The 27,696-nt window shown below is 40.7% G+C and overlaps 5 protein-coding genes across 8 annotated transcripts; 1 reads left to right on the top strand and 4 right to left on the bottom strand.

Annotated features, from left to right (window-relative positions):
- Positions 1-3,948: 3,948 nt before the first annotated feature.
- odam (odontogenic, ameloblast associated) lies at positions 3,949-5,803 on the bottom strand. Its single transcript, XM_026996343.2, has 9 exons — positions 5,739-5,803; positions 5,597-5,641; positions 5,464-5,517; positions 5,029-5,241; positions 4,745-4,789; positions 4,522-4,647; positions 4,304-4,387; positions 4,153-4,199; positions 3,949-4,035 (listed from the first exon to the last, which is right to left on the bottom strand). The coding sequence occupies exons 1-8, from the start codon at positions 5,796-5,798 to the stop codon at positions 4,170-4,172; spliced, it is 657 nt and encodes a 218-aa protein (XP_026852144.1). The 5' UTR covers positions 5,799-5,803; the 3' UTR covers positions 3,949-4,035; positions 4,153-4,169.
- A 1,049-nt stretch (positions 5,804-6,852) lies between these two features.
- On the bottom strand, positions 6,853-9,009 carry scpp9 (secretory calcium-binding phosphoprotein 9). Its single transcript, XM_081714327.1, has 9 exons — positions 8,965-9,009; positions 8,831-8,845; positions 8,300-8,446; positions 8,078-8,191; positions 7,877-7,936; positions 7,644-7,718; positions 7,308-7,358; positions 7,143-7,215; positions 6,853-7,039 (listed from the first exon to the last, which is right to left on the bottom strand). Exons 1-8 carry the CDS (start codon positions 9,007-9,009, stop codon positions 7,174-7,176), a joined length of 549 nt encoding a protein of 182 aa, XP_081570453.1. The 3' UTR covers positions 6,853-7,039; positions 7,143-7,173.
- A 1,046-nt stretch (positions 9,010-10,055) lies between these two features.
- LOC145657987 (uncharacterized) lies at positions 10,056-12,278 on the bottom strand. Its single transcript, XM_081714863.1, has 4 exons — positions 11,935-12,278; positions 11,228-11,572; positions 11,088-11,126; positions 10,056-10,432 (listed from the first exon to the last, which is right to left on the bottom strand). Exons 1-4 carry the CDS (start codon positions 11,990-11,992, stop codon positions 10,299-10,301), a joined length of 576 nt encoding a protein of 191 aa, XP_081570989.1. The 5' UTR covers positions 11,993-12,278; the 3' UTR covers positions 10,056-10,298.
- A 2,681-nt stretch (positions 12,279-14,959) lies between these two features.
- On the top strand, positions 14,960-25,069 carry LOC113568160 (ribosomal protein S6 kinase beta-2-like). 4 transcript variants are annotated; one of them, XM_026996339.3, is made up of 16 exons: positions 14,960-15,424; positions 18,278-18,332; positions 18,687-18,724; positions 18,801-18,915; positions 19,021-19,089; positions 19,373-19,520; positions 20,102-20,159; positions 20,403-20,503; positions 20,939-21,029; positions 21,849-21,939; positions 22,466-22,573; positions 22,734-22,796; positions 22,909-22,986; positions 23,480-23,587; positions 23,900-24,007; positions 24,160-25,069. In XM_026996339.3, the coding sequence occupies exons 2-16, from the start codon at positions 18,279-18,281 to the stop codon at positions 24,211-24,213; spliced, it is 1,284 nt and encodes a 427-aa protein (XP_026852140.2). In that variant the 5' UTR covers positions 14,960-15,424; position 18,278; the 3' UTR covers positions 24,214-25,069. The 4 variants fall into 4 exon arrangements, with proteins under 4 accessions (XP_026852140.2, XP_081570894.1, XP_026852143.1 ...); XM_081714768.1 differs by having other exon boundaries at positions 14,963-15,414; positions 23,900-24,012; XM_026996338.3 differs by having other exon boundaries at positions 14,966-15,424; positions 23,900-24,012.
- LOC118241987 (uncharacterized) lies at positions 24,937-27,626 on the bottom strand. The gene is made up of 2 exons (XM_035529993.2): positions 27,491-27,626; positions 24,937-25,914 (listed from the first exon to the last, which is right to left on the bottom strand). The coding sequence occupies exon 2, from the start codon at positions 25,907-25,909 to the stop codon at positions 25,085-25,087; it is 825 nt and encodes a 274-aa protein (XP_035385886.1). The 5' UTR covers positions 25,910-25,914; positions 27,491-27,626; the 3' UTR covers positions 24,937-25,084.
- Between the last annotated feature and the right edge of the window lie 70 nt (positions 27,627-27,696).

The following is a 27,696-nucleotide window of genomic DNA, read 5'->3' on the forward strand; positions in this document are numbered from 1 at the left end:
CTCATTTATGTGTCATATTATTGCAAGGCGCTATGAACTTCCTGTTTGTGGTGGTGGTGTTATTTGTGGGAGCTGCTGCTCTGGTGAGTAAAGTATATTATTTTGTTCAAACAAATGTGCTAGTATTTGAAATATTTAAAAATCATACAAACTCCAGAAGTCGTCATATAATGTAATTCACAATTACTTTCTCTGGAGCATCAGTCAGCCAAATTTGGGCAAACATAGCAAGGTAATCCAATATTATTATCTTTAGCCAAATAATATCAGGCAGATCAATCAAAAAAGGAAAGTGAGCGGATCCATGGGCGGACTGATGAGCGGACCCATGGGCGGACCCATGGGCGGACCCATGGGCGGACCCATGGGCGGACCCATGGGCGGAGCCATGGGCGGACCACAGGGTGGACAAAAAGGCAGACCAGGAAATGCACCAATGAGTGGAGTGTTTGCCCCAGGGTCAGTGAGAGGAGGGCAAAACTCTCACCCACCTATGAGTGGAGGACCATTTGCCCCATGGCCAATGGGACCAGGTCAAAACTTTCACCCATCAATGAGTGCAAGTCAGCCTCCCTCTGGAGGGCCAGTAAGTCCAAGCTCAGGCAATGCTCAGCCTCCTGCTGTGGTGAGTTTCATATGTCATAATTTCAACATTATATGCTACAGTTGAACATGGGAAAATGAATTAAAACTTATCTATAACTCTACAGCCTGCTCAGATTCAGGCATCTGAAGGCCCTGTCAGGAACTGGGACATGGAGAAAGATGCTATGGGACCATCCTTTGGACCATATTTAAACATTCCTGAGTGGGAAGACAGAACATTCCCAAATGTGAGATCACAGAACCTGAAACTCCACTCACAGTGTTATCTTCACTTGCATCAGTATCATGTAAATTGTATAGTTTGTGTTACAGTGCTAATTACAACTCTTGGCACTGTTTCTTGGATAGGGTGAGGGCTTTGGGTTTATGAAACTTTCAGAGTACTATAGACCGCCACAAATGGGAGGCCGTGACATACCACATGGAGTGCCACACGTAAGATGTTGTCCCAGTATGCACCACAGTCTAATTAGATTAATTTGAGCAAATAAGCATTTAAAAATTAAAATGAGGAAAAGGTATTATGGCCATGGCTTGAATTTTAAATTTAGCTTGTGAATATGAAGTAGTATTTAAAGTATGTGTCTTGTATGTCTTTAGCATAGCGGCACACCAAATCATCCCCCTCATCATTCAGGAGAGAAGGATGGTGTGCTGTCTAGAGAAACACCATTGAACCCTAACAAGGTGGGATCTATAGAAAATGCTTTACCAACCACAAACCAAGGCAAAAACAAATGCAAAGATCAATATGTGAATGAGTTAATTTCCTTCTGATATATATTTCTTGGCTTTTAAAGAATTTTATATTTTCCATAAAAGCAGTAGAAATACAGCAAAATATGGTTTATGTTGCAGGAAAACAGAACATTCATCCCAATCCTTCGGGTAAGAGGCTTGTATTGCTGAAAAGTATATGATTCAATAATTATAATGATCATGCATAAGGCAAACGTTTCAATGTTTAAACATGTTTTTTAAATGGTCTATTTACAGGTGGAAAATGTAACACTTGAGGTGATTATTATTTTTATTTACTAATACTACTACTACTACTACTACTACTACTACTACTAATAATAATAATAATAATAATAATAATAATAATAATCTACTACTACTAATAATAATAATAATAATAATACACTAATAATAATAATAATAATAATACACTACTACTACTACTAATAATAATAATAATAATAATAATACTACTAATAATAATAACAATAACAATAATAATAATAATAATACACTACTACTACTACTAATAATAATAATAATAATGATGATGATGATGATGATGATGATGATGATATGATTTCATTTACTAAATATCCTGGGATGCTGACACAGAGATATTTTACAGAACATTTTCTCTTTTCGTAGAATATCAATCTCAGTCTGCCCCTGAAGGAGGTGAAGTGATTGATTAAAAACAAATAAAGTCATCATCAAATGTTACATTTCACAGTAAAAACACAAAATCGACCTCTAGAGCTACATATACATTTTTATTCTATGGTTAAATATAAATGTAATACTAATATGGTTTGCTTTGTTTTTTCCACAGGGAGAGACTATTTTTCTCTTACAACAAGTAAGTTAAGCAAGCACTGAGTCCATATTCTACCGTAAAATACTTTTTGTTTCTGATTTATTATTGATTACGTAAACATAGATAACGATGTTATGCAGAAAAAAAATGACTTTAAATAACATTTGCATTGTGAACATCTAGCTGTGTACTTTTTTAAGGTCAGAGGAGCACCAAAGGTAAGTCTTTCCAGTTTAATTGCAACTAAGTAATTACTGATCAAGACATTCTTTCATATGTCACACTGAAGTAATTATGTAATTATTTTACTTAGTAATAACATTAAGAACCTGTGTTGTTACTTTTTAGGGTGGGATCGTGCCACCTCAGGAGTTTGGGGTATTCCCAAAAATTTTAGTTCTGCACATTGTTTAGTTCTGCACTCAAATGTCTGATATAATTAATGTGCTTTGCTTTTTCTTTGTCCTGATTAGTTTGGGTACCCTATGAATGGCCTTCAGGTAACAACCATTGTGCAATAATAAAACATGAACTAGTAAGTTGCTGGTTTCATCAATATTAATTTACATTTATTGAAATGTACCTAGCTCACCCAACGAATTACTCCCCACTTGTTTTAGCCTTACTTGAAGCTCATCTACAATCCAAATGCCACGGTAAATACATCATTCATTTTGCCAACACTTGCTCCACTGTTCTGTGCAATTGAACAATTAAATTCTTTGGGGAATAGAATATACATTTTAAAATTTAAATGTAATTCTTTTCTTTGCCCACAGCAAAGGATCTCATTTGAATATGGGCTTACCCAACTCGTAAGTAAATGCTTAAGGACAATCACCCAGGAATTTCAGAGCAGTGTGCTCTTGTACTTAAGGACTGCTGAATAGTCACATCACCCTAATACTTAATCCAATTCTGATTCTGACTCTGACTCTAATAACCCTTAACTGTTCTGCATCGCGCCGCCCTCCGTGGTACCCCTCTTCATCCTCGTCTCTCGCAGTTTCCGTACTTCTTGAAGGTCAGTGTGTGGATGCTTCAAGTGACCTTGTCCATAAATCTGCTTTTATCCATTTGCATCTCTGCCTGAATACTTGAAACGGTAGTTTTCTCTTCTGTGACGTTCCCCAAGGCTGAATCAGAGGAGGATGAATATACCGACCTGTAGCATGATGGAGAGCTCTCCACCGGCAGTGACAAAGGTATAGTCCTTTTTCTACTGCAGTCGATCTCAAAAACAGTTTTAACAGAACCTCTCACTTAAGCTAATATGGTATTGCCTATTCCCAGGTGAACGGGCATCCAGGAATCATGTACCTCAGGGAATTCTTCAGCTTTAGCACATTTTCCTCACTATCCCGCAGGATCCAGGATCCAGGATCCGTGTCAGGCAAGAGGAGTCTTAGCACAGAAAAAGCATTTAACTATGTGGCATTATGAGCCTCCAGCAATGCAAGATGTAATGATGTTGGTGGTGGGCCTATATATTATTTCCAGGTACAATATTTGTGCATATCTGCAGTGATACAGATCTGTAATGAATGACTGTGTATTTCATTAAACCTGTCAGCATCAATAATTCATTTTCCTGTATTTTTCCCAATATTATGTGTTTATTTTTGCTTAACTGGAGACCTAAGTTTTGCTTAAAATTAGAGGTTGTGAAGTCAGGGCATCAATTCCACCACACACTGATTACATAAAAGCATTTATTGTTTTTTTGGTATAAAACAAATTCAGTTAACAAGTAAGAAGAATTAGTAAGTTAACAAGAATTTATTCTCCAAATCACTAAGAAAACTAATGCTTACAATTTTTGAAATTTAAAATCCTTTTAAAATCCAGATTTTCACTCAAGCAGAGGCAATCTACAAAAAAGAAGAATGAATGACTTATACATGTTTCTTTCTTGTGCATGTAATGTTGCACATAGCAAAGCATTACACATTAGAATCACAATGAAAACAAAAAGAAACAGTTCTCACCTCTTTTCCATTACAAATTACGGTTCAAAAAAGGCAAATGCAGGATCCTGTTATTTAGATTAAACAGATTTTAGTCACATTTATATGGCACCACAGGATGTACATAGAATTAATGCATTATGTAGTGTTACATAATATTTTGTTGTATTACCCCTTCAACTCCAGGACCAGGGCGGTCCCCACGGTTATCAGGGGGCGGAGTCATATGCCCTGGGTCTGATGTCTTCACATTATTCTGTTAAATTGCATAGCATACAGGTAAACATAATTCAACATGACAATATGAAGGTGTTCCAGTTAACAAAAAGTATTTAAATAAATATTCAAAACTACTCTGTCATGGTTTGTGGCAGAAACATCGTAGCCCACCTGTATTGGCTGCAGTGGTCCCTGGGTAGGCCTCACTGGGATCTGGGAACCTGTCTTCTGGGTGGGTGGAACTTTCACCAGGGTGTTCCTCAAAGGGAATCCATATGTCAGATAATATGGAAAGCCCTGCATAGAGAAATGAGGCCAGTGTAAATCTTGGACATCTGAATCTATACTGGAATTAGCTATGTAGTATGTGTGAATTATGAGATTAGGGCAAGACCTGTCCTCCTGTTCCTTGAGGATAGGGGTAAAACTGAGGGACCCCCTGCATGAAGATAAATGGAAATCAGACACAGTTTATCCAGTGCAGTAAATGTAGTACTAAGTTATGCCTACATAAAAAAAAAAACATTATGTCCCATAAAATGTGATCATTTTACACATGTTAAATAATATTGTTTAGTCTCAGTGATGTAATAGTAGTAGTATCTTTCATATGTCAAATATAAAAATAACGGGGACCTTGAAGGTGAGGGGTGTGTGTGTGTGTTGGGTGAGGAGTACCTGAGCTGGGTTCTGGGGGAGCGTAGGGTTGTTGGGGTTGAGGGGTGCTGTCGGCTGTTCTTGCTGAGAGGGGAGCAACATGACTGGGGGCAGCTGATTCTGTTGTGGGGTCAGGAAGGGTCCAGGCACCTGAGCGCCGAAGTTGACTAGCTGTGGAGGGAGTAGTATATCGGGCTGCTGCTGAATCAGGAATGGGGGCAGAAAAGGCATGCCCTGACAAACAAACATACATACAATTAATATTTCACAGACACTGATCAAGATCAATACCAGTTGCTTTCCAAAAAATGTCATTCCTACATTAAAAGTTACAATGTCAGCAATTAGAATGTCAGACGAGTGACGAGAGTGATTTCATTTTCATGAAATGCTATCAAGATTATATAGGATAGATTAACACTAGTTAAGACAGAGATTTATGAGACTGCATCATACCTGTGCTTGGCCCAAACCAAGGCCTGAGAGTGTCAGTCCGTTGATACGCAAAATCTACAAGCAAACAATAGCATAACATATCTGCATCCATAACCGAACCTAGACAATGCTAACATGCATCTAGTGTAGATACCTCATTGCTGTTGCTTGCAATTATTCCAAGTTGTGGCTGGAGGATCTAGAGAAGTCAAATAAGTCAGTCAACGGTGAAATAAACGAGCATGTCACAAGTTTATAAGTCTAAATATGAGTTCACAAGTTAAATGGACTCTTACGGGAGCACCGGTGCAACAGCTGAGAAGAGTGGCCAAAGGAATGATGGTCAGGAGGTTCATGATGTCCAACTGCAAAAACAAAACAAGAAAGAATCATGGTCAGAAATTCAGTGGCACCTTATATCCACGAAGAGCTGAGTGTTGGAGATGTGTACCTTTACTGCTCCGCAAAGATGTAAGCTGTGAGCCTCTTCCTGTGCAGACCTTTTAAACTGTCACTTCTCCACAGTGTGGTTGCGATGCAACATGCCTGTAGGTGACTTCAGCTGACCACAGAGTTCAGCATCATCTCCACAAGCGCTGCGGTCATACCGTTTCATCAAGCCCCCGTCTGCCAAAAACTGACTGCATTCTGTTGAGAAGCATCTGCTGTTTGCCATATGTCATCACACACACCTAATTTCCAACTGATAACACTTTAAGAAACACCTTCTAATCGGTGTGAAGTCATTAGTCAGTGGTTATCCCTGAACTATCAGACTCACTGGGTGATCCGAGGCCAGGCCATGACTGAGCCTGGCTTCAGACTAATGAGTACATAGACTGCTGAGATCTCTCATTATGTCAGGAATTGTCTCAGTCCAGACCTGAAGATGGTGTCTGCTCTCCTGAAAAGTACTGCTTTGTCTGGCTGAACAAGAATAAAACAAAAGGCCAACACTAATGTTAGGGACTTTGTCAGTTGTTAGTCAAGCCTAGAGATGTTTTGTGCCTTTCTGTGCGTGTTCTATGTCTTCTTGTCTCTTTTAATGTCTGAATATCTATGTTTAAAGCTGAGCTTTCTAGACAGTATTATCCATGGACTGAGTCAACTGATCTAACAGATTGTTTTGTATAGACAGTATTTTTCAGGCCTGGCCCTAAATAGATCCAGTTACAACTGCTAGGTAGTAACCCAGTATTCAGAACTATTTGGAAACTGAACTGTACAGTTTTTTTATGTACCCACTAGATGGCAGCAAAAAGCTAAATTAATGAATTTCAAAATATCACTAAGAAGAAAATAATTGATTGAACATAAAGGTTGCTGGCAATATCACACAGCTGTAAAACTGAACCATTGAAAAATAAAGAAGCAAAATAAAACATTTATCATGCATGAACATTTATTAGAAACAACAATGAGCCACATCAGCAAGCAGCAGAAGAGGTTTGTGTAACAAATCATGAAGGCATGTAGTTTGCCTTCAAAAATCTGAATATCATCATCATCTTGATCAGCTTCTTCTTCTTTCCACATCTACAGGAGAGGAAACATTGCTACTAATGTCCAGGAAATAGTGAGCTTTTCTGGCCAATGCCTGTCAGAACATACAAATAGAATTGACATTCAATCAAATCCATAGGCTGTAATGCTGACCCCAGCTTGTTCATATTTCTGCTTATTATCTTTTGGAAGTGTACCTTGTAAGCATAAACATGGAATCACTTGGATTTACTCATCTGGTTGTTTAGGGGTAGAAGGGGTTGGGGTGGCCTGAAATATGAAACAACAAAACATTTAATGATTTGTACCATGTGCCATCTCGACCAAGATGTTTCCCGCTGATTTTCCAAGTTATTCGTTACCTGAGTGTTTGAATTAGCTGATTTCTCTTGCATTCTCCTGTACAGTGTGCGCTGAGGAAGATGAATCCTGTGTTATTTAAAATCTACATATACTAACACTGCCACAGTGCCAACCTCACATTCACCTAACCAGACTAGTTTATAACTTCACAGTCGAGATGAGTTCACTTAGTTGAGTTTGCTAAAGCCAAAACTATGCAGACATGATGTATATTGAGGTTAACCAGCCTCTAAAAGCCTAAGCCTAAGAGTTTTAATGATGCCACAGGTTCATTACCAGTTGGACAGAAGCACAAAAAGCCCTGAACATGTGAAAGCACGTGAGAAGGTGATTACCCTGAATCTAGGCACAAGGCCAGCGGGCATGTCTCCCTGTGGCAGCTGACCATTTCCATTAAGATTGGGCACTCCCTAGTGAGACAAAAGCATATGAGTCATCAGCAAGATGAGCTCCGAATGATGCAAGCATGCAGTTCTTCCAGACAGGGCGGCCTAGATACGGCAGCCTCATGGAGTGCTCCGTAATCTTCCCAGGAACAGTGTAAGGAACACGGGGAAACATTATATACCATGGCTTGCTGCTGAGGTGGGAGGAGCTGGTGATTCACAGGCGGATAGAAAGGCAATCCCTGATTAAAAGAAGAGAAACAAAAAAATAAAAATCTGTTAGATCAGTTGACTGGTTACAGATAATACATGAATGACACAAAGGCTCATGGCTGGTAAGGTAGCCATTCTGTAAGATGGCAGTGGGCATGTGTGTGACTTACAGCATTAGGTGCTAACGGCATGGGCTGAGGAAACAGTGCCTGGGGGTTGGGTAGCACAAAAGGCGCAGTGGCAATAGGCGGCTGCAGCATGTACGGAGAAACTGCAGGCAGCATCTGCAAATCGTAGAGAACGGTCTCTGTCGGCATCCATCCCCATCCCTTCTGCAATAGCCAGATAAGGTCAAACGCCACTGCAGGAGATCGAGAGAGGGACGTTCCTACCTGAGCGAACGGGGGCTGCCCTATTACGGTCGCTCCAGCAGGGAGCAGCGCAGGGTTCATGCCCCCAACCACCAGCCCTGGGCCCAGCAAGCCGCCGTTCAGTCCTGTCGCCAGAGCCCCATTCAAACCGCCGACGACGAGCAGTTTCTAGGCAACAAGACTAGTTTGATGAGATCATGTTCAAACACCTATGTCCTGGCATTTATGCAAGGATGAGTGTAGAAAAACTATGTGGGGTTTAAAGTGGTTTGTATAAGGTTTCTGTCTGCATCACTGTAAAAATACAGATGAAAACACAACTGCTGTGCATACATTTGCACAGATATAAATGTGCATGTGTGCATGGCTTCATGCTAGTTTATGGTGAAAGATACTTGGTATTGGACATCTTAGAATCAAAATGCAGGAATTCCTCTTATAACCATTTTTTTTTAAATTTACCATTATACAAACAAAAACAATAGATTTTTGCTTGTGTGATTTAGACAAGTTTTAGAGGCTTCAATACTGCACAGTATTCTGCTTTCTTACCTTTGCTGAGGTGATCTGCAAAAATAAAAGGCAAGGTCAATGGTTTATCTTCACAATATATACTGTATATATATTGAGAGGTTTTGAAATATTAGTAAAGTGTTCAAAATTGTGGACATCAGTGCCAAACGTACGTAAGCAACCGAGGCCAAGAAGGCTACAAAAAGAATAAGCTTCATTCTGCAGGTTGAGAAAACAAGAGTGAGAATGATTTAAAAAATAAAAATAATACATACAGAATACTTCTCACAGCTCAGAAATAATACCTAATACATTTAAAACACTTGGACAGAAGTCATCACTGTTACAGAAGCATCGGTCTATAGATTTGTCACGTATCATGGTTCCCTACAGCACTTGGAGAGAGAAGTAGCTGCAGTTCTCACCTGCTTGTGCGTGGATGCTCAGGAGGGCTGTTAGTGCTCTCTGTTCTGGCCTGGTCTTCTGCTGTGGGCTTTTATTAGACCTGCCAGGCTTTTCCAACAAAAGGCTTCTGTGTCCAAATCCAGGTGTGTTTGCTGTTTGTTTGTCCCGCTGACAGCTGTTAAGAAAGTTATTTGACCGCTACGTGCCGGACTGTTGTTCTGCTTGGTCAGAATACAAAGACTTTAAGCTGTCCCCCAGAAGCAGGCTTTAAGCAAAACTGTAACACATATTTATAATGCATGCAAAGGTTTATAGACTTTTAAAGTGACTAAAATTGCAGGGATTTAAAAAGCCGCATGGGAACATGGTGTCACTCTAAATGCTGTAGTATGCTTGGTGGCAAACAATGACGAACAGGGTTACAAATATCTTTATCATTAAGAAGGGAACATGAAATATCCTGTCCATGCATAGTCGACCCAGCAACATGTGAGCGGCATTAAATACACATGAAAAAGAAATGGTTATTGTTTTAATATAGAGTATCAAGTGTGACTGGCAGGTGGGTTTGTGAGATGTAGGCCATATTTGATTGCTATATTTACCCTTGAAATTAGCTGTCTGCATCTGGACTTGATGTTTTATAAAAATGTGTGACCTGAAGTAGATGTTTCTGGTCTCTCTCCTGTGCCCCAGTCTTTGTTTCATCATGTCTGCATTAACCTATCAGCTGTTTCTCATGCCATTAATACTGGAATATTACTTGATAAATCTGTGATTGATACCACTTCTGAATCTAAGCAAGACACTTCCCAAATCCAGTCTCACAGCCTTTCCCAGAGTTAAAATAAGACAGTACTGAAAATAGAAATGAAAGGTTTATTGTGAAACCAAAATACAGAAGGCTTTTGTCACATTTCAAAAATCAAGAAACAGGCAGACGTACCATAATCATACCAAAAAAAGTAAAAAATAAAAACCCAACCACCCTCCTAAAAAAAAAAAAAAAACCCACCCCAAAACAAAACAGGAGAATTTAAAAACATGACCTCAAAGGGACAGATGTAACATCTTGGCTGTTTGATGATGCTGGGCTCTTGCCTCATGTCACACTTTGTCTGGCCTTCATGTGCACAGCGATGATGGTGAGAACCATGAGCAGCAGTCCGACAAACAGCACGAGAGCAATTATCAGATGAGTCTGAGTGAGACCTCCTTTTAGGGTCACTGGTGTAGCTAGGGAGATAGAGTGAAAAAAGAAGTTAGCATGCTGGCACAGCAAAAACAAAACATAGCAGGTAGGCATTACTCACAGAAAAGGATGTGTGTGGGTGTTCTAAAACTCCTTATACTGGCTGTGCTGCATAACACAACACAAACACACTCCTAATACAACTATAAATAATATATCTTCATCAATCAATTACAACTACTTTTCAGGGTTTGTAGCTCATCTGTTGCCATACACAGTTTATGTTATGCCTTCATCAAGTTGTTTCTGACCACAGGACCTTAAGTGAATAAATATTTTTCAATGGTGGATCACTCTCAAGTCAACAATGACAGTGACATTTAAAAATTACATCAAAACTTCTGTGCACTGTACATTTACAAAAAAACATGGCACAGACTACTACGACACCGGTGCATCAGCTACCTTCGCATTAGCATGTCAATGTCACTGCTATGTTGAAAATGTTCTGCCACTCACAAACTGTGTAGTCATCAGCGGTCCTGTGTTCAGAAGCTGACCAGTGATGAATGGCAAGGTACAAAGTAAATGTTTCTAATGAAGTGGTCAGTGGCTGTGAATAAGTGTTCAATATGAGTAAAAGCAAATTTTATATAGATAGAGTATAAGCTAATTTTATAAAGTTACTTTGCAAGGTACCTTGAGGGGTGTTATGACTGGTAGGCTCGCTGTGATTGGCTGAAAAATAACAAAGTGTGATGAGCATGAACAGTGTATTGTAGCATCCACACCCAAGAGATGAAAAAAAACAAACTTTGATCATGTATTCTTTTCCTTACTGTACAGACATATTCCTTCCCCAAACTCCATTCGCTTTCCATTTGAAGCTGCACAGAAATATGTAACGAGGTCACTGTGGAGCACTTTCAAAATCTTCAGTCCGATAAATCGGTTCTGGACACAGCCCTCAAAATGGCTTTCATTGGAATTCCATGAGACAGACAGGTCGCCATCATTTTTCAGACCCATAACCATCAGTGTCTTCGGTTTCAGGTCTAAACCCATCCTCAGCCAGTTGATTTCATGGTGATACGACATGCCACACATCAGTGTAATACTGTGTCCAAGCTTAGCCTCGGCCATCTTCAAGGCTTTCAAAGACTTTAGTGGAAATACAAGGATGACTGGTGGGAAAAAACAATTAGTGATGAATAACCAGGTTAAAAATCTAATTACTGTTACTGAACTAAGTTATAATTACTTTCAACAATAACCCTGTCACCTCTTCTTAATCAATTAATGTTTTAGCATACATTTATATTAAATATATTTACATTTATTATTATTTAGATTTGTGTTTTGATTAAAACACAATTTGTGTTCAACATAATTTTGCATTTCTTTGCATCACTTGCAATAGCCAGGAGTTGTAATTGAAATTAAATGTAAACTGAAAAATTGTGCTTTGTATAGTTATACTGGTTTTCTTTTAAAACATTGTTGTGTATGCATTTGCAAAGGTAATGTAAATATTTTTGAAACTCACCTATAAAGACAAACCACAGTGACAACAACATTGTTTCCTTGTGAAACGTCTGCAGCATGTACTGACTTGCAGAGAAATTCGCACGAGACTGGCGGAAATAGCCTCAATATAAACCAGCCCACGACTGAAGTATTTTTTAAATCGGTGTTCAGATTATGCTGAAGAGTATGAAAGTATGAATAATTGAAGAATCAGAAGTGCAGCCGTATCCGTTGTTTAATAGGAGCACAGATTAACATTTTGGAAGTTTGAATTAATAAAACCATACCAGACCATTACAGTAGTTTCATCACAGAAGGTACTGTGCGTGTCACGAGTTCTTCTTAGGAACATCACTTTCACGAGCTGCATATCGATGCGCAGCCATTCTCACTTCCAAAAACCTCTCTGCCCGTGTAGGTCTCTCTAGACAGCAATGCGGTCAGTGTGCTTCTCTTTTTTAGGTCACAATGAACAAGGCATTGAGTAGATGATGAATACTTGGCATGAAATATAAAGACAAATCTAGTTAGACAGAGAAAAAAAATAACTGTGATGACTGCAGGAAAATTGTACAAAGGAAATAAAACCTCCCAGATTCATTTATATAACAAGAACGCTATGATGTATCAAAAATATAAGATGCTCATTTGGATGCGATGTAGTTAGTGAAGTAAATAGTGAAGTAACGGTATAGCAAGAAACTTTTGTTATTTTGAAATTGCTTTTAAACTGTGGTTGCATGAAAATGATGTCGCATACAACTCCCAACATGCAACCGGTTTCATGAAAGCCTTAGTTGTTACTTTTTTTATGATGACATTATATAGTATTTTATTAATTTAAATGTTTTTACTGTTGAATGTTCTGCCAATACATTTATGGTTTATAAAACACACACAAATAAACACAAATAAACTATGCACTCCTGTTGCAGTCTTGCACATTAGCCTACTTGCTGCTAAAGTACTGTACTAAACCAGCACTGTACTCTGAACTGTTCTGGCTGCTATCGGTGACTGCTCTGTTCAGGGTAGCGTGTCACTGATTGCTATGCACAACTCGCTTTACATATGCCCAGTATTGTGTACTGTACTAAATTGCACTGTCTACTCATTTTGTATTTTGTATTGTCTGCGAGGGCTAACCAGGGCGTTTAAACAAGATAACTATCCGGAAAGGTATGCATGACTTTTATTTAACATTATTTTATTCGGTATATGTAAATAAAGACTAAAGAGTAAACTCTAAAAACATAATGAATGCTAATTCATATTTTAAAAAGTTCATAACCTCTACGTTTACCTGCGATAAATCGGGTCAGAAACACTACTGTAATTGCAACAATAAATGCAAACCAATACTCATATGTGCGCAAATATCATGTAAGAATAAATACTAAAATGAAATGATAGGCTTCATTTTCCATACAAGCACTAGTCATTTTTGACAATTTTAAAAAGAAAAAACAGGGAAAAAAAGTTTTCATAATCATTGTGGTATTTCGTAGCTATAATTGAAATGAAATTGCTACTAAGAAAAAAGCTAAATCCAATCTTCAGTTAGGTTTGCTCTATATATATATATATATATATATATATATATATATATATATATATATATATATATATATATTTAATCCAAATAAAACCAAACGAAAATGAGCACTAGCTCCAACTGCTGCTGCTTTGCGTTCCTTTCCCAATTGTGCTTTTTCATTTTCAAGTTGTAAATTGTACTGCATGTATCGTGTGTTAATTAGCAGTGGGTGGAGCAAATGCTATAGAACTACATTGCTGCAGCAGCGCGCTAATACAGAGGTCACACTACAGGATTTTAGCTTAATTTTCCGCTGGCCCAGAAAATCAAAGGCAAATCGTCTGTCGGTCTCTGTGTGAATTGTTCAAAAACGCCATCCGAGAGGCTCGCCGGTCGCTCACACGCCCGAAAAATACCCAGCAGGTTTAGTATCGTGACCTGCCGACGAAGGTTTGGGACCTGGTTATGAATGGCAGTAAGTGCGGCGTTGAGATAGCCTTTGCTATCTTTAGTTGTTTCTGAATTAGTAGTAGGGAGTACCATTTTCTTTCTTTCTTTCTTTCTCTCTCTCTCTCACTCACACACACACACACACACACATTTAACTACTCCTGGTTTCAGAGGCCCTGTCTGGAGGGCAGGCCTGATATTTTGTGTTTGATGAGCTGCACGTCTTGTAGAAATGTCGACTATCAAACCAGTTATTTCCACTTGTTGATGCAAATGCACATCCAAATCCAACAGTGAAAAATCTGCTGGAGATGGTTCACTTATGAAGCTTTCTTCAGCTTTCTTGCAGAAATGTAGTCTTCAGAATAGTTTCATTGGTTTACAGTAACAGCACAACTCAAATTATTTTGCATAAAACATTTGTGATTGCAAACCAGAAGACATAGTAGTCTACTGCTGAGGCCACAAATCAAGTAGTTTTCTAAGTCTGGGGGTGCTGGAAACCTTAAACTCAATCATTTGAGGTTGGGGGGGTACATTTAAACGTCAAACGCCTAACTGCCTACCATAAACGCACTACCGCAGCGCCATCCAGTGGGAAGTGCAGGTAAAGACACATCGCTGTTTGAACTGCTGAGTTCACTTTCAGTCATGCTACGCCTTCCAGATGATGGACGATTCCGGCACCGCGCAGCATCATAACCAAAACATTTCTTATTCGCACCGTTGTACTAAAAGATCACATGAGAATGGGTAGACTGTAGAGACTACGGGGCGTGCGTGAAAATGCGACTGTATGTATTTAAACAAGTAAAATCGCCAATTTTGTTTTCTCGTCAATATCGTAGTAACTTGCTTTTACTCCTGGAAGTTAGAAAGCTGCATCATATTTTAAAAAAACAGCTAAAACATTATAATATCTCTTAATTCTTCTATAAATATGAGATTTGGACAAGAGACCGTAGCTCCTAAAAGGAAAGGACTTGCTACCAGTAGACGACTGAAATGACCCGGGACCCTTTTTGAGGAATGGGGGGGGGATGCAGAACGGAGAAGGTGCTCATTATAGTTCGGAAAGTTTTTTTTTTAATTTATCTGACCCCTAATACCATCATTTACCATAATTTATCTGGCCCCTACTACCATGCTGTCGCTTCGCCTGCCCAGGTGTATAGCCTGCAGTCAGAAGCGGAATAAAGTGGGTCGTACGGATATTCATTGTTGAGAAACGCGTAGTGATGGTATCCAAGCAGTGCAATGGCACCGTAAATGCAAAAGTCTTGTATCATTCGTATTGAAGTCATTAGTGAGGGGAAACTCAACGGGTTTCATTTCCATGCTCGGAGGTACCGTCACGTCTCGTACTGATGACGTCCATGGTAGCTAGGCTGCGGGGCTTCACTGAGGTCCAAGCGCTTTTTACGGTAGTATAACAACCTACCGAATAGCCCGTTTGTGCCACGTTAAACTGCCAACGGCGGGATCAGAAGTCGATTGGGGACGCGGATCAAGGTACGATCAGGTAAGATGTTAGTCTCAAAACTGCTCGCTATTATCCAGCTAGCAGGCTAGCGCCGTGCAGCTAAAGTAGTTTCATCCTGCTGTACACTCGCACAGATTATTTCACACACTGCAAGTTTACACTTTGTCACTTGCCACCGTAAACCAAACGCATGAGATGTTGATATCCCGTCTTTCGTAACGTTGCGATAGCTAACCGAGAACATGTTGCTAGCTAGCTAGCTGTTAGCTAATTTGTAAACATATCTGTAGGAATAGCCAGGGTGTGAAAATGATAGCCGAGCTAACCAAAAGGAGTTTGGATTACTAACCTACCAAGGCCCACAGGGTCACGTGATCTTGGTGTACTAACCTATCAAGGCCCACAGGGTCACGTGTTCTTGGTGTACTAACCTACCAAGGCCCACAGGGTCACGTGTTCTTGGTGTACTAACCTACCAAGGCCCACAGGGTCACGTGAGTTTGGTGTACTAACCTACCAAGGCCCACAGGGTCACGTGTTCTTGGTGTACTAACCTACCAAGGCCCACAGGGTCACGTGTTCTTGGTGTACTAACCTACCAAGGCCCACAGGGTCACGTGATCTTGGTGTACTAACCTACCAAGGCCCACAGGGTCACGTGATCTTGGTGTACTAACCTACCAAGGCCCACAGGGTCACGTGATCTTGGTGTACTAACCTACCAAGGCCCACAGGGTCACGTGATCTTGGTGTACTAACCTACCAAGGCCCACAGGGTCACGTGTTCTTGGTGTACTAACCTACCAAGGCCCACAGGGTCACGTGAGTTTGGTGTACTAACCTACCAAAGCCCACAGGTTCACGTGATCTTGGTGTGCTAACCTACCAAGGCCCACAGGGTCACGTGCGTTTGGTGTGCTAACCTACCAAGGCCCACAGGGTCACGTGAGTTTGGTGTACTAAGCTACAGAGGCCCAAAGGGTCACGTGAGTTTGGTGTACTAACCTACCAAGGCCCACCTATTCACGTGAGTTTAGTGTACTAACCTACCAAGGCCCATAAGGTCATGTGAGTTTATCCATCGTGTCAGATATTAGCTAGTGTAAAACGGGCCTGGCAAAAAAAAAAGGTCAACTGAATGTAGCATTGAACAACAAGTGTGAATACGTTTATTTTCCAATTAAATATGTCCGTGATTGTTTATGCATCGGATTGTATAAGGATTAGCCACAAAAATTCAAATTCTACATTCACCATGTATTATTTAAATATTGTTGGCTAACGTAAAACGCCGGCTTTACACGTGTAGCGTTTGAACCAGAGTATTTTACAAATCAGAATTCAGCTAGACCTATTTTTCCTTCTTTCTTAGCTATCTATGTAGATAACTTGAGAATTGTTAAAAAACAAGATATATCCACTAATGTTAGAACTCCATGCCCATGATTTTGTTTCTTATGAGCCACAGCATGTTTTGCAATTATAAACCTCGGAAGAAATTCTACTTGAAGCTCATGGGTTTTGTATGTTGCCAATTGCAGTCCTTGTGCCATATCTTTACATCCCAGATGTGTGTGATCTTTAGTGTAATAACAGAACAGATCAGCAGGAACACATTGAAAGTTGACACCAACCTCTGGGTATCTGTTAAGACCTCCTGAAGACTTTTGTCATTAAGAAGACAAAAATGTTAGCTGATTATGTTAAAAAAAACTAACACGTTTAGTACCATTTCTGAATATCATGAATTTGACACAAATATGTGCGGCATTAATTGGGTTCGTGGAGGCTCACTGATGAATGAATGAATGAATGAATGAATGAATGAATGAATTAAGCTGTACTCTTAAATGTGGTTTGCATTTTACCCATCAATTTAGTATGGACTTTTGTTAGACATTGCCCTGATCAGTAAGCACTGTAATGGACACAGTGCTTTGTGCTCTAAACATACGACTGTCTTTTTTCCTAGAATCGCTCCACAGTGGTGGTACAATGTTATTGTATCTTAAGTCACAGCTGTTTGTGAGATTATCATTGAACCTCAACCCAACAACCAAGTGTGCAGTGTGTGTTGTGTGACTTTCAGATAACGCAAAACGGTGCTTAAGATGACTGTTGTCCCATTTAAAATGTGCCATAGCTCTTTTTAATACAGTTGACATCTCTAGCTGTTCATTGCACTCTTGAAACTGAAATGTCAGGGTTGGATGTCTTGCATTGATGTGACCTCACAAAATGAGTGCTTGTGTGGTTAGTATAAATTCCGATAATTCACAATATCCTTCCTCTCAGATGACTGACAGCTTATTAACTGAGTTTGTGGGTGTGGGCGCTTGCAACTAGGTGAACTTGAGAACATGTTTATAGCACAAAAATGTGAAATTATCCCACGCACTACAGGGACAGGCTCTAAAAGTAGAATTGTTACACGAGAGTCAAAGCTATTTTCCCCATAGTTCTTAATGTTCCTTCTGATGTAACATTTCCAGAATTCCCAGCTCCTCTGGCTCATCTCCTCCCAAATTCAGGAATGACTCATAAACTCATAACCGATACTATGATGGAAAAACGAACAGCTGAGCTGAGGCAGATCGCGAGTGTGTAACTACACCAGCGTGTTCAGAAGACTCTCTTGATCACTGCACGTTTGTGCAGATCCAGCATGATGCGTCAAAATAGGTTCATTTAGCCTGTGTTTCCAAAATACCCCAAAGTTAAGACCCGGCGTGCAGGAATGATAAATACCTCGAGGCAGTCGGACAGCTCAGTATAGGGAGATTCCATGTTCTTCCCTGACACAGACCAGTAATTATACATTTGTTGCTTTATTTTTAAGGAACATGCGTGGTGGAAAGTTGCATTTCTTTAAGTGTTTAACTGTTTCCATAGAATGGCAGGAGTGTTTGACATCGACCTGGAATCGGAGGATGTAAGCGACGCAGAGGTGAGGGAACACTACGCTTGTAGGATTCTAAGTGCCCACACACCTACCTCCCTCCTGACAAATACCATTTGTATTTGACAAATGCAGATTAGATTTTAAATGTCATAAAATGGCGCATAAATTAAACAGTAATTGCATCTGTGAGCTCTGATTGTTCCAAGTATAAGTAGCAGTGAAAGCTGGGAAAGGGTGAGACTTTGCCTAGAAACTGCCTGTGTCTTGATAGTGTCTGATCCTGACTGTTGGGTTATATTAAACAGATGTGACTCATCAACCATTAGTTCAAATCTACTTTTTAAATTTTCTAAAAAAAAATTATGCACAATCTATCTGATAGATTTTATTTGTTTTTAGGATGAAGTTTGCAACTTCACGGTGGCAGAAACAGAGCCGTATGTATTTGATTTGTGAAAGCAAAGAATCGTGAATATGAGAAAATGGCTGTTATGAATATGATCTCTCTACCAGTCCAGAGACCGAGGAGGTGGAACTCACGAGCGCCAGTGTCAATCGGAACAGTGAGAGAGTGGGCCCAGAATGCTTTGAATTGCTCACTGTACTGGGGAAAGGAGGCTATGGCAAGGTGTGTGAGAAATCATATTTTATGCAGTGTGTGTGTGTGGGTATGAGATCATGTTTGCACATGTGCTGCATGTGCAAACACCATTCTCCCAACCTTTTTGTTTAGGTATTCCAGGTTCGTAAAGTGCAAGGAAGTCAGACTGGTAAAATATTTGCCATGAAAGTATTGAAAAAAGTAAGTTCCATTTTCAAGTTGTAGATCTAACAGACATGCTTAATTCTATTATCCTATGCTGACAAAAGGAGGGAAATAATTTTTTCTTGTTTTGTTTTTTTTAATGGAAAAAGATGGAAGAATGAAGATTTAAACTAACTTGTTGCTCTCTCTTTTGTCTCTTTCACATGCTCTCAAATATGCACCCCCCCTCCCATGTCTCTCACACACCCTGCCCATTCTCTCTCTCTCTGTTACTCACTCTCTCCCTCTCCCTCTGAAATGAACATGTGCTCACACTTAGGCAAAAATTGTGCGCAATGCGAAAGACACTGCCCATACTCGGGCGGAGAGAGAGATCTTGGAGACCATTCGCCACCCCTTTATCGTGGACCTGTGGTACGCCTTTCAGACTGGAGGCAAACTCTACCTCATACTGGAATGTCTAAGTGGTGAGGCTTTGGGTGTGTGGCTGTGGGGATGTGGATGCGAGGGGGCGTGTGTATATATGGATACCTGTATTTTTATGTAAACACTGCTATGAGCAGGTGACGTTTATGTTGGTCAGGTCTTCTGTTTGTTTGCCGATTATAATTCACTATAAGGAAGCACAATATTCTGATTGAATAGTGCCCTGGTACTCAGATCTGGAATGTGGAGGCAGATTCACAGTTCAATTTTCCCTGCTCTGATACGCTTGAATTCACCCCTGGAGTCTTTCACAATTAGACTTAAGTCTTCTGTGTTACAGCAGGGAAAACCACAAAACCTCATAGTGAAATGTTCTGTGCAGAACAAGAGAGATGCAAGAGCTGCAACAACATGAACTGTGCACCATTGCAGTTTTTACATGCACAATCAACATTATTTTAAAAGCATAATTTGAGTCTATTGCTAAGAATATTATTGGGGCATTTAACTGTGTGGTATTACGTGGTAATGAAACTGGCAATGTATGGTACAACCTTTCTTGTCTTGGCCCCCATTATATCTGATGTATTGAGATTATTTTTCAACACCCATATAAATACAGGTGGAGAGCTGTTTATGCAACTAGAAAAGGAGGGGATCTTCATGGAAGACACAGCCTGGTAAGAAACAACATCGAAGTCTGAGCAGTATAAGAATTGGAAAGCAGTTGGGTGTTCCCAGCAGGAAATGTCAAATCAATATGGCATTAGAAATGGTTTTTGGACTCCATTTAAAAACCTTGTGCATTATGTGGTGTAGAACCTGCAGCGGTGTGGGCACTACAGTGCTGACAGACCTGCATTGAGTCCTTCATCAGACATTTACTGTTTTGTTACTGACTTTGTGTTGTCCTGCATTGCCAGCTTCTACCTGGGTGAGATCACGTTGGCTCTTGGCCACCTCCACTCAAATGGGATCATCTACAGAGACCTGAAGCCTGAGAATATCATGCTCAGTCATGAAGGTACACAAGGTCGAAACCCAAGCGTTTACGCCCAGAACCTGTTAGACAGGCTGAGTCACTCTTTAAATGCCCTGCAGTCGTACGTTTTACGTTTGAGAAATGGATTAAGCCTGAATGAGTGTTTCTGTGTGTTCTACTGTTCTTGCCAAGTCCTGACAAAAAAGCAGACATAGTAATGAAATGAGACATACCTGAAAGACAGGGTCCCTTATCAGTTGCAGGCTGGTGCCTTTGAAAGCTTTTAAGGCTAATGTTTCATTTAAGAAAGAGAGCTGCAATGAAATACGGTTTAAGAAATGACACATCTGCATTCTTGGAGTTCTCATGGTGGCTCACAGACGCAAGCTATCCTTCCTTGCTCATTTTGATGTTAATAGCTCTTTTGTATGTAATGGGCCAGAAACGTGACACGCAGTCTTTCCTTCCTTCCTTAAGGCCATATTAAGCTCACCGATTTTGGCCTGTGCAAGGAATCCATCCATGATGGAGCTGTCACGCATACTTTCTGCGGCACCATCGAGTACATGTGAGTAAGCGATGCTTATGTGCTTGTGTAAATGGTTTTAAGGTGGAACCAAGCTCCTCCTTTTTTTACTTAAATATCTCAGGAATGGGTTTGTACCTGAGCTGTACTATAATGGCAAAAGATAATAAAAGAAATGATCACTGTGTGATCATGTATGTATTTATGTATGTGGACAGTGGTAGCACAGGGGTTAAGGTACTTGACATGTAATCGGAAGGTTACCGGTTCAAGTCCCACCACCACCAGGTTGCCACTGTTGGGCCCCTGAGCAAGGCTCAAGGCTCAGGGACCCAACATTAACCCTCAATTGCTCACGTTGTACTCAGTTATAATTGTAAGTCGCTTTGGATAAAAGCGTCAGCTAAATGCCATAAATCTATTTGACTTGTGAAAGCAAAGAATCATGAATTTGAGAAAATGGCTGTTATGAATACAATCTCTCTACCAGTCCAGAGACCAGGGAGGTGCAACTCAGGAATGCCAGTGTCAGTCGGGACAGTGAAAGAGGCCCACTGTACAGGGGAAGCCTGTGAGCTGCTCTGTGGAACTACAGAGCACTTCCCGTTTGTGCAAAACACAAGAAACTAACAAACTGCAGATCTGATCTGTGCTAGAGGGCATGCAAAAGTAAAATCGTGTTCAGGCTGAAACGTCGCTAAAATGGGCAGGTTTGACCCCGTTTTTTCAGTGATGTCACTCCTTATACAAATACACTGAGTTGGTCTATGATGGAACCAGTAGCAGTGGGTAGACGGCGGGGTCATAGGTGTCTGTGGGTTTACAGAGGGCAGAGCGTGCCATGTCCGTCTGGTGTTTCAGGGCCCCAGAGATCCTGACGCGCTCAGGACACAACAGGGCAGTGGACTGGTGGAGCCTAGGAGCACTGATGTACGACATGATGACTGGCTCGGTGAGAGAGACACACGCACCTAACCCACAATTGGATGGCGAACCCAAACTAGCGTCCGCCCCATCATCCAGAAACCGCAGGTTCAATCCCTAATTACGCCACAGGGAACCCTGAGACAGCAAACTGGCCATGCTCTCTGGGAGGCATGGATACTCTCTCTCCACAATCACAGTGACACTGGCCAATCAGGGGTGTCTGTGAGCTCATGCATTAGAATGGGGCATAGAGTGCTATGCTATAAGTGCGATATGCTGCCCTCTAAAGTTTTCACAGCTCAACAGCCCAGTTACCTGAGGGGTGGGAATTGGCTACAACTAAAAATTGGGAGAAAATCTGTGGCTTTCTTCGTCCAATGTCTGAGTCAGCTCTTAGACAAAACAATAATTGCTTATTTCAAATGCAAACGCATTTTTAAATATTGGAGGAGTGTGGGGAATTCCAAATTTATGTTCAGATGTTTCCACATATCTATGGCCTGTTGTGTCCCCTTTCCAAGTGTCACCCTTTTTTGTTTTTCCACTCTTAGCCTCCGTTCACGGCCGATAACAGGAAGAAGACCATCGACAAAATCCTGAAGTGTAAACTCTCCCTTCCCCCTTACCTCACGCCTGATGCTAGAGACATGATCAAAAAGGTTTTGCCTCGGGGGGGGGCGCACCCCCCCTTCTCCATTCTTGCGTTTTTTGTTCCGGTGCTCATATTGCACTTCTAAAAAGAGGAAGGAAAACCTGTTCATGTAAAAATCACTTTTTCATTATATCTTTATCATCCATCCATCATTTTTCGCTCCATAGCTTTTGAAGAAGAATCCATCTCAGAGGCTGGGATCTGGTAAGGCTGACTGCTCTGATATACAGGTACCAGAAAGCAGTATACTCCACACGCACAGATTTTTAGCTCATACAGTCATAGCAAATCTCAGGACTGGACTATTGTTTTTGTTTTCATGAACATATTTGCATCTCGTAGAAGCATCCTTTCTTCCGACACATTGTCTGGGACGACCTGCTGAACAAGCGCACGGAGCCGCCCTACAGGCCACCACTGGTACTGCTGCTCTGTTCTGTCCCTTCATCGCTTGGGCTCTTTTTTTTTTTTTTTTTTTTTCCTTCCCTGTCGTCACTTCTCGCCTAATGTCACTGTATATCTGTTATGTCTCCTGGAGAGACCCGAGGTCCTGCAAATTAAACAGGAATTTCCTGCAAATTAGACAGGATTATCTACAGACTTGGTGGTCTCATACCTATTGATGACATTAGCACACAACAGGTATTAGCAATACACAGCAGTAAACTTGCCTCGTTTTCCTGGATAGTGATTGCAGGTATGTGATTTAGACTGGTTGGGTGCACATGTTGTCCATGAATGCATATTTATTCTATGTAATGGGACTTCATTATGAGATTTATGAAGGATTAAGGTAAAATTAGCCATGCTATAGATCTCAAGGGTAATGTCGTAATTTCAGAATAAAGGTCACTCATTGTCTGTGCGTGTGTTTTCTCTCGCTCTCTCTCTCTCTCTCTCCTTCCAACTGTAGCAGTCAGATGAGGATGTCAGTCAGTTTGACAGCCGCTTCACCAGACAGACTCCTGTGGACAGCCCCGACGATGTAACCCTGAGTGGCAGTGCCGATCATGCTTTTGCTGTGAGACATACATAAGCATGCCTAGGGCCTTTGATGCTATACCATTTGTCTTGATATTAATCGTAATTACAGTCCCTACAAGATTCCAGGTAACTGCAGTGTACTGTAGTAAAAATTACTGTGCAGTAAAAAACGAGGCTTCTGTTGTTTCATAAGAGTTCTCCAGCCACAGAAAACGTGGGCACGTGAACTCGACTTTGCTGTGATATTCATTATTACAGCTTGCACTTTTTACATTAAACTAAACACTCTTCACATGTTGCCATGGGTTGTAAGGCTTGTGTGTGTGTTGTGTGTGTGTGTGTGTAACAGGGTTTCACGTATGTGGCCCCTTCAGTGCTGGAGAGCCTGAAAGAGGGCTTCTCCTTAGAGCCGCGAGCTCGACCCATCCGCCGGCACAACAGCAGCCCGCGCACACCTGTCAGGTCTCGTATACTTCCTGCAGGCTTTTCCGTATGATTTACAAGCCTTGCCACGTTTCTGTTCGTTTCTTTTTGCTTCATTTCTCTGTGGCGTATGCCCGGCTTTGTTGACTTCTTTCGTTGCACCTTGCTTTCTCTTTCCCTCTGCAGTCCTCCGAAGTTTTCCCTCACAGACCCCTTCAAGAACAGTATGGACAAAGATGAGGAGACCCCCGTGCAGAAACCACCCCTTCCCCTGGAGAACTGTGCCACACAGCCAATCAGAACACCAGGACGCAACAAGAAACAAAAGTGCCATCGGAGCGGCAAATGAAAGTGGCTGTCATTTGAGGAGTCGGAATTCTTTAGAAGGGTTTTGCACTGTCCATTTTTGACCTGCTGTTCATGCCAAAACCAAAGCATCATGATACACTGGGGTGGTGAACACTTTGTGAATATCGTGGTTGGAAAACGTTATATTGTGATCAAAGCTGGCCGTGAACTAAGTGCAGTGAATTTTTGTTTTTCTGGAAAGCTTTTCTACTGAATGAATTTGTGTGCAAAACTGATTTTCTGTTAAATCATTGTATGTTTGGTTGTGAAAACCTCACTCTGAAATTCAATGTTGGCTCGGTTGTTCTTTTCCGCTGTTAATGGAAACCTTTCGGTTACATGTGTCGTGTAAAACAGGTGTCTTGTGTAAAAGCAAAAACCTACAGTCATGGGCTATTTTGTCTACAGGAATATGAGACTTATATATTATTACAAATAATTGTTACTATTTTCAATTAATATATTGACTGGATTGTATTATATTTAAAGCTTTATTTACCCTCATCACTTTATTATATTTAATTTTAGGGTAATATTGGGTTGTTGCTTGAAAAAATAAATATATCAAGATAAAAGGAGACTGACGGTCTAATTTATATTTCAGAATATCTTGCATAATATAAATCTTTTATTCAGATGAATACATACAGTGCTCAATTTCAATGTTCAAAATACCTTTAAAACTTTTGTTGACGTTGTGACCTTTTGTTTTAAATAAACATTAAAATCTTGGCGAAAACATCCGTTACACACACTTGTGTGTTCACAGTGGTGTGACATCATCCTCTTCCTCTGTGTCTGTGTTCTCATCCCCTAATAGTATGGGTGTCGTCATCTCCCCCTCACCATCGTCGTCTTCCTCCTCCGCCTTCCTCTGCGCTCCCTCCTCCTTCCGTGCGTTGTCCACCACGTTCCCACTTTCCATGCTGGAGTAGTCATCCGACGAGTCGTCCTCCCCCTCGTCCTCCTTCTTTCCCCACCTGTTCCCATCTCCTGCCACGCCTCCCTCCAGCCCCTCCTCTCCCCGTCCCGTGCCCATCTCCTCCGTCTCCTCATCCCCCGGCTGCTTTTGGGGTGACCGTATCCGTGCAGCCACGGCAAGCCAAGCCTGCCGCATGCTGTCCACCAGGCTGCTGCACAGGCCACGGATGGAGCGGCGGTCCGGGTTGCGGCTGTACCATCGTAACAAAATGAGGAACAAAACAATGAGAACGCACACCAGGAAAAGCAGCGTTCCCACTATTCTTACTTTTCCTTTTCCTGTATCAGCCTTAGCCGTGGGAGTAGGTATTTGAGGCGTAGTGTTGCTTAATAGACAGCTTTCTCCGCACTTGCTTCCAGGAGAGGCATTGCTTGCTTTGATGGCCGCCACAGACGTTGGTCGACTCTCTGTGTATTTACTGGTCGTACTAGAATTGTTTGTAAGCATCGGAGTTGTTCTGATCGCGCTGGTACCGCCAGAGGTGGTGGTGTTGAGCGCTTCATGCGTACTGTTGCCGTTCGTTGGCATGTCTTGGTCACCTTCCGCAGTAACGGCCGACGAGACCAGGCATAGCATGCTCAGAAACGGGAATAGCGAGGGATTCATAGTGCCTGAGAAAAGGATGGAAATGTTCCATTCATTAACATAACAATCTTGAGTGCCTTGAATCTACTTCCAATCTGTTGAAATTCTAATCGCACAAGTGAAAACACTAGTGTAACTGTTCTTGTTTGTAACATGTTAGTGTGTAGTCTTAAATCTGCTGATAGTACTATTCTATTGTTGCAGAATGTGTTCAGAATGTGTAAAGGGAGTTATGCAGCTTTAAAACGTGTAGGCAACTGAACGGTTGATAGATGCAGACAGCAAACGATGGAGGTGCAAAGTCAGAGCAGATGTAGCTCTTTGATTCTTTTGTTTTTGCTAACAGAAACAGGAAACCACCTCTTTTGTAGTAGAAGCAACTGAGCATCAAAAAGCGCATGTCAAGGTGACACTCCATTCTACCCTAAATTTTACCCCACTATGTAAAATCTGGTTAATGCTGTGCATATGCATTTCACATTTCTTCATGCATGTGCAAATGTATTTATATATATTTATTGCATATATATATATATATTTTTTTTTTTAATTATTATTATTATTTTTTAATTTATTTATTTTAATGGCAACACAGGCTTTTAGAACAGGATGTGGCCTTTGTAGAGGTTGGGTATGATACTGTTCGCCCACCCTGACCTTTTTTTGCAGAGCATGTCGTGCAGAGAGCAACCTTCATTTTTGGTGCACAGGCAGGGAAAAAAATTCAAAATGCTTGCCATTCCCTGCCCTTGTGCGTGCCAAGCACTATTCCAACCGCTGAGTAGCATTCAGTTACTGAAATTACCATATTACCATAAAAATTAAATCAGAATCATATTGCTACTACTGCATCAGTGTAGTTTCTTGCTATACGATAAAGGACCTTCATGTTAAATCGCAATAGTGTCCTACATAACCTGACCTCAGAAATATTTTGATATATATTTTTGGCCTGTACTAAACAATTTTAGTTTGCAATTTTTAATCTTGCAATGTTTATTTTTTTTTTTATATTGCATTCATTTTGAACCAGCATTTATTTATTTATTTATTTATTTTTGTCCTGTGGCTATTACAGAATGAAACACAACTGACCTAGCTGCTACAATTTCATATGTCCACTATACAACAAATCATACACAGTAGAACCTATGGACACGTTTAGCCTCATAATACAGAATACCAAGTGTCTGCCACCATTTCCCCAGATGTGCTTATATGCGTCTATATCCCCTTTATTGTATTTAACATTTTTGAATACTAAACGTCTGTGCCTAAGCACATTTGTTTGTCCGCATCCACATAAATTCTCAACAGAAAGAGTGTCGAATTAGGCTCTTATGTGACCGTAGGTCTATCATATGTGTAAAATGACACATATGTTAGTGGAATTTGTTAAACCATGCACGGGGTATGGAGCCAAGGGGATTAAACTAAGTGAGAACAAGGTGCAGCCGACTACGGAAAGGAAGAGAATGTACAGGAAAATGCTGCAATACTAAAATGAGCATGGAAAAAAAAAACCCTGATTAACAAGATACAGCATAATTGAGTCAAAATATTGTTTGTAATTCAGTAAGAATAGTAATTGGTTATACTCACTTGTCTTTGAATGATTTCGGGCAGCATGAGCGTGAAGCTGTAACAGGAAGAGGAGTAGAGAGAATATGTAGGCCCTACCATGTGTGTGATAGGTGGAAGGAGTTATGACAGAGCTCAGAGGCCACAGGCAGTGGGAAAGGAAGCAAAGAAACAGGTGAAGAACAGAATGGAGTAGATAAACAACCACAACAAATGCAGAGTGCAGT

Source organism: Electrophorus electricus, chromosome 5 (assembly GCF_041902795.1).
Source record: "Electrophorus electricus isolate QZ-2024a chromosome 5, ASM4190279v1, whole genome shotgun sequence".
Taxonomy (NCBI): Eukaryota; Metazoa; Chordata; class Actinopteri; order Gymnotiformes; family Gymnotidae; genus Electrophorus; species Electrophorus electricus.

Coding starts and splice junctions, on each gene's coding strand:
- odam (XM_026996343.2), bottom strand. CDS start 5,798: ATGAACCTCCTGACCATCATTCCTTTGGCCACTCTTCTCAGCTGTTGC. Junction 5,242..5,463: donor TTGGTTTGGGCCAAGCACAG/GTATGATGCAGT, acceptor TTTGTTTGTCAG/GGCATGCCTTTTCTGCCCCC. Junction 4,200..4,303: donor CTGGTCCTGGAGTTGAAGGG/GTAATACAACAA, acceptor TCTAAATAACAG/GATCCTGCATTTGCCTTTTT.
- LOC113568160 (XM_081714768.1), top strand. CDS start 18,279: ATGGCAGGAGTGTTTGACATCGACCTGGAATCGGAGGATGTAAGCGAC. Junction 20,504..20,938: donor TATCATGCTCAGTCATGAAG/GTACACAAGGTC, acceptor TCCTTCCTTAAG/GCCATATTAAGCTCACCGAT. Junction 21,030..21,848: donor TGCGGCACCATCGAGTACAT/GTGAGTAAGCGA, acceptor CTGGTGTTTCAG/GGCCCCAGAGATCCTGACGC.
- scpp9 (XM_081714327.1), bottom strand. CDS start 9,009: ATGAAGCTTATTCTTTTTGTAGCCTTCTTGGCCTCGGTTGCTTAC. Junction 7,937..8,077: donor TGCCGTTAGCACCTAATGCT/GTAAGTCACACA, acceptor TCTTTTAATCAG/GGATTGCCTTTCTATCCGCC. Junction 7,719..7,876: donor CACCTCAGCAGCAAGCCATG/GTATATAATGTT, acceptor TTGTCTCACTAG/GGAGTGCCCAATCTTAATGG.
- LOC145657987 (XM_081714863.1), bottom strand. CDS start 11,992: ATGCTGCAGACGTTTCACAAGGAAACAATGTTGTTGTCACTGTGGTTT. Junction 11,573..11,934: donor ACTGTGGTTTGTCTTTATAG/GTGAGTTTCAAA, acceptor TTTTCCCACCAG/TCATCCTTGTATTTCCACTA. Junction 11,127..11,227: donor GGAAGGAATATGTCTGTACA/GTAAGGAAAAGA, acceptor GTTATTTTTCAG/CCAATCACAGCGAGCCTACC.
- LOC118241987 (XM_035529993.2), bottom strand. CDS start 25,909: ATGAATCCCTCGCTATTCCCGTTTCTGAGCATGCTATGCCTGGTCTCG.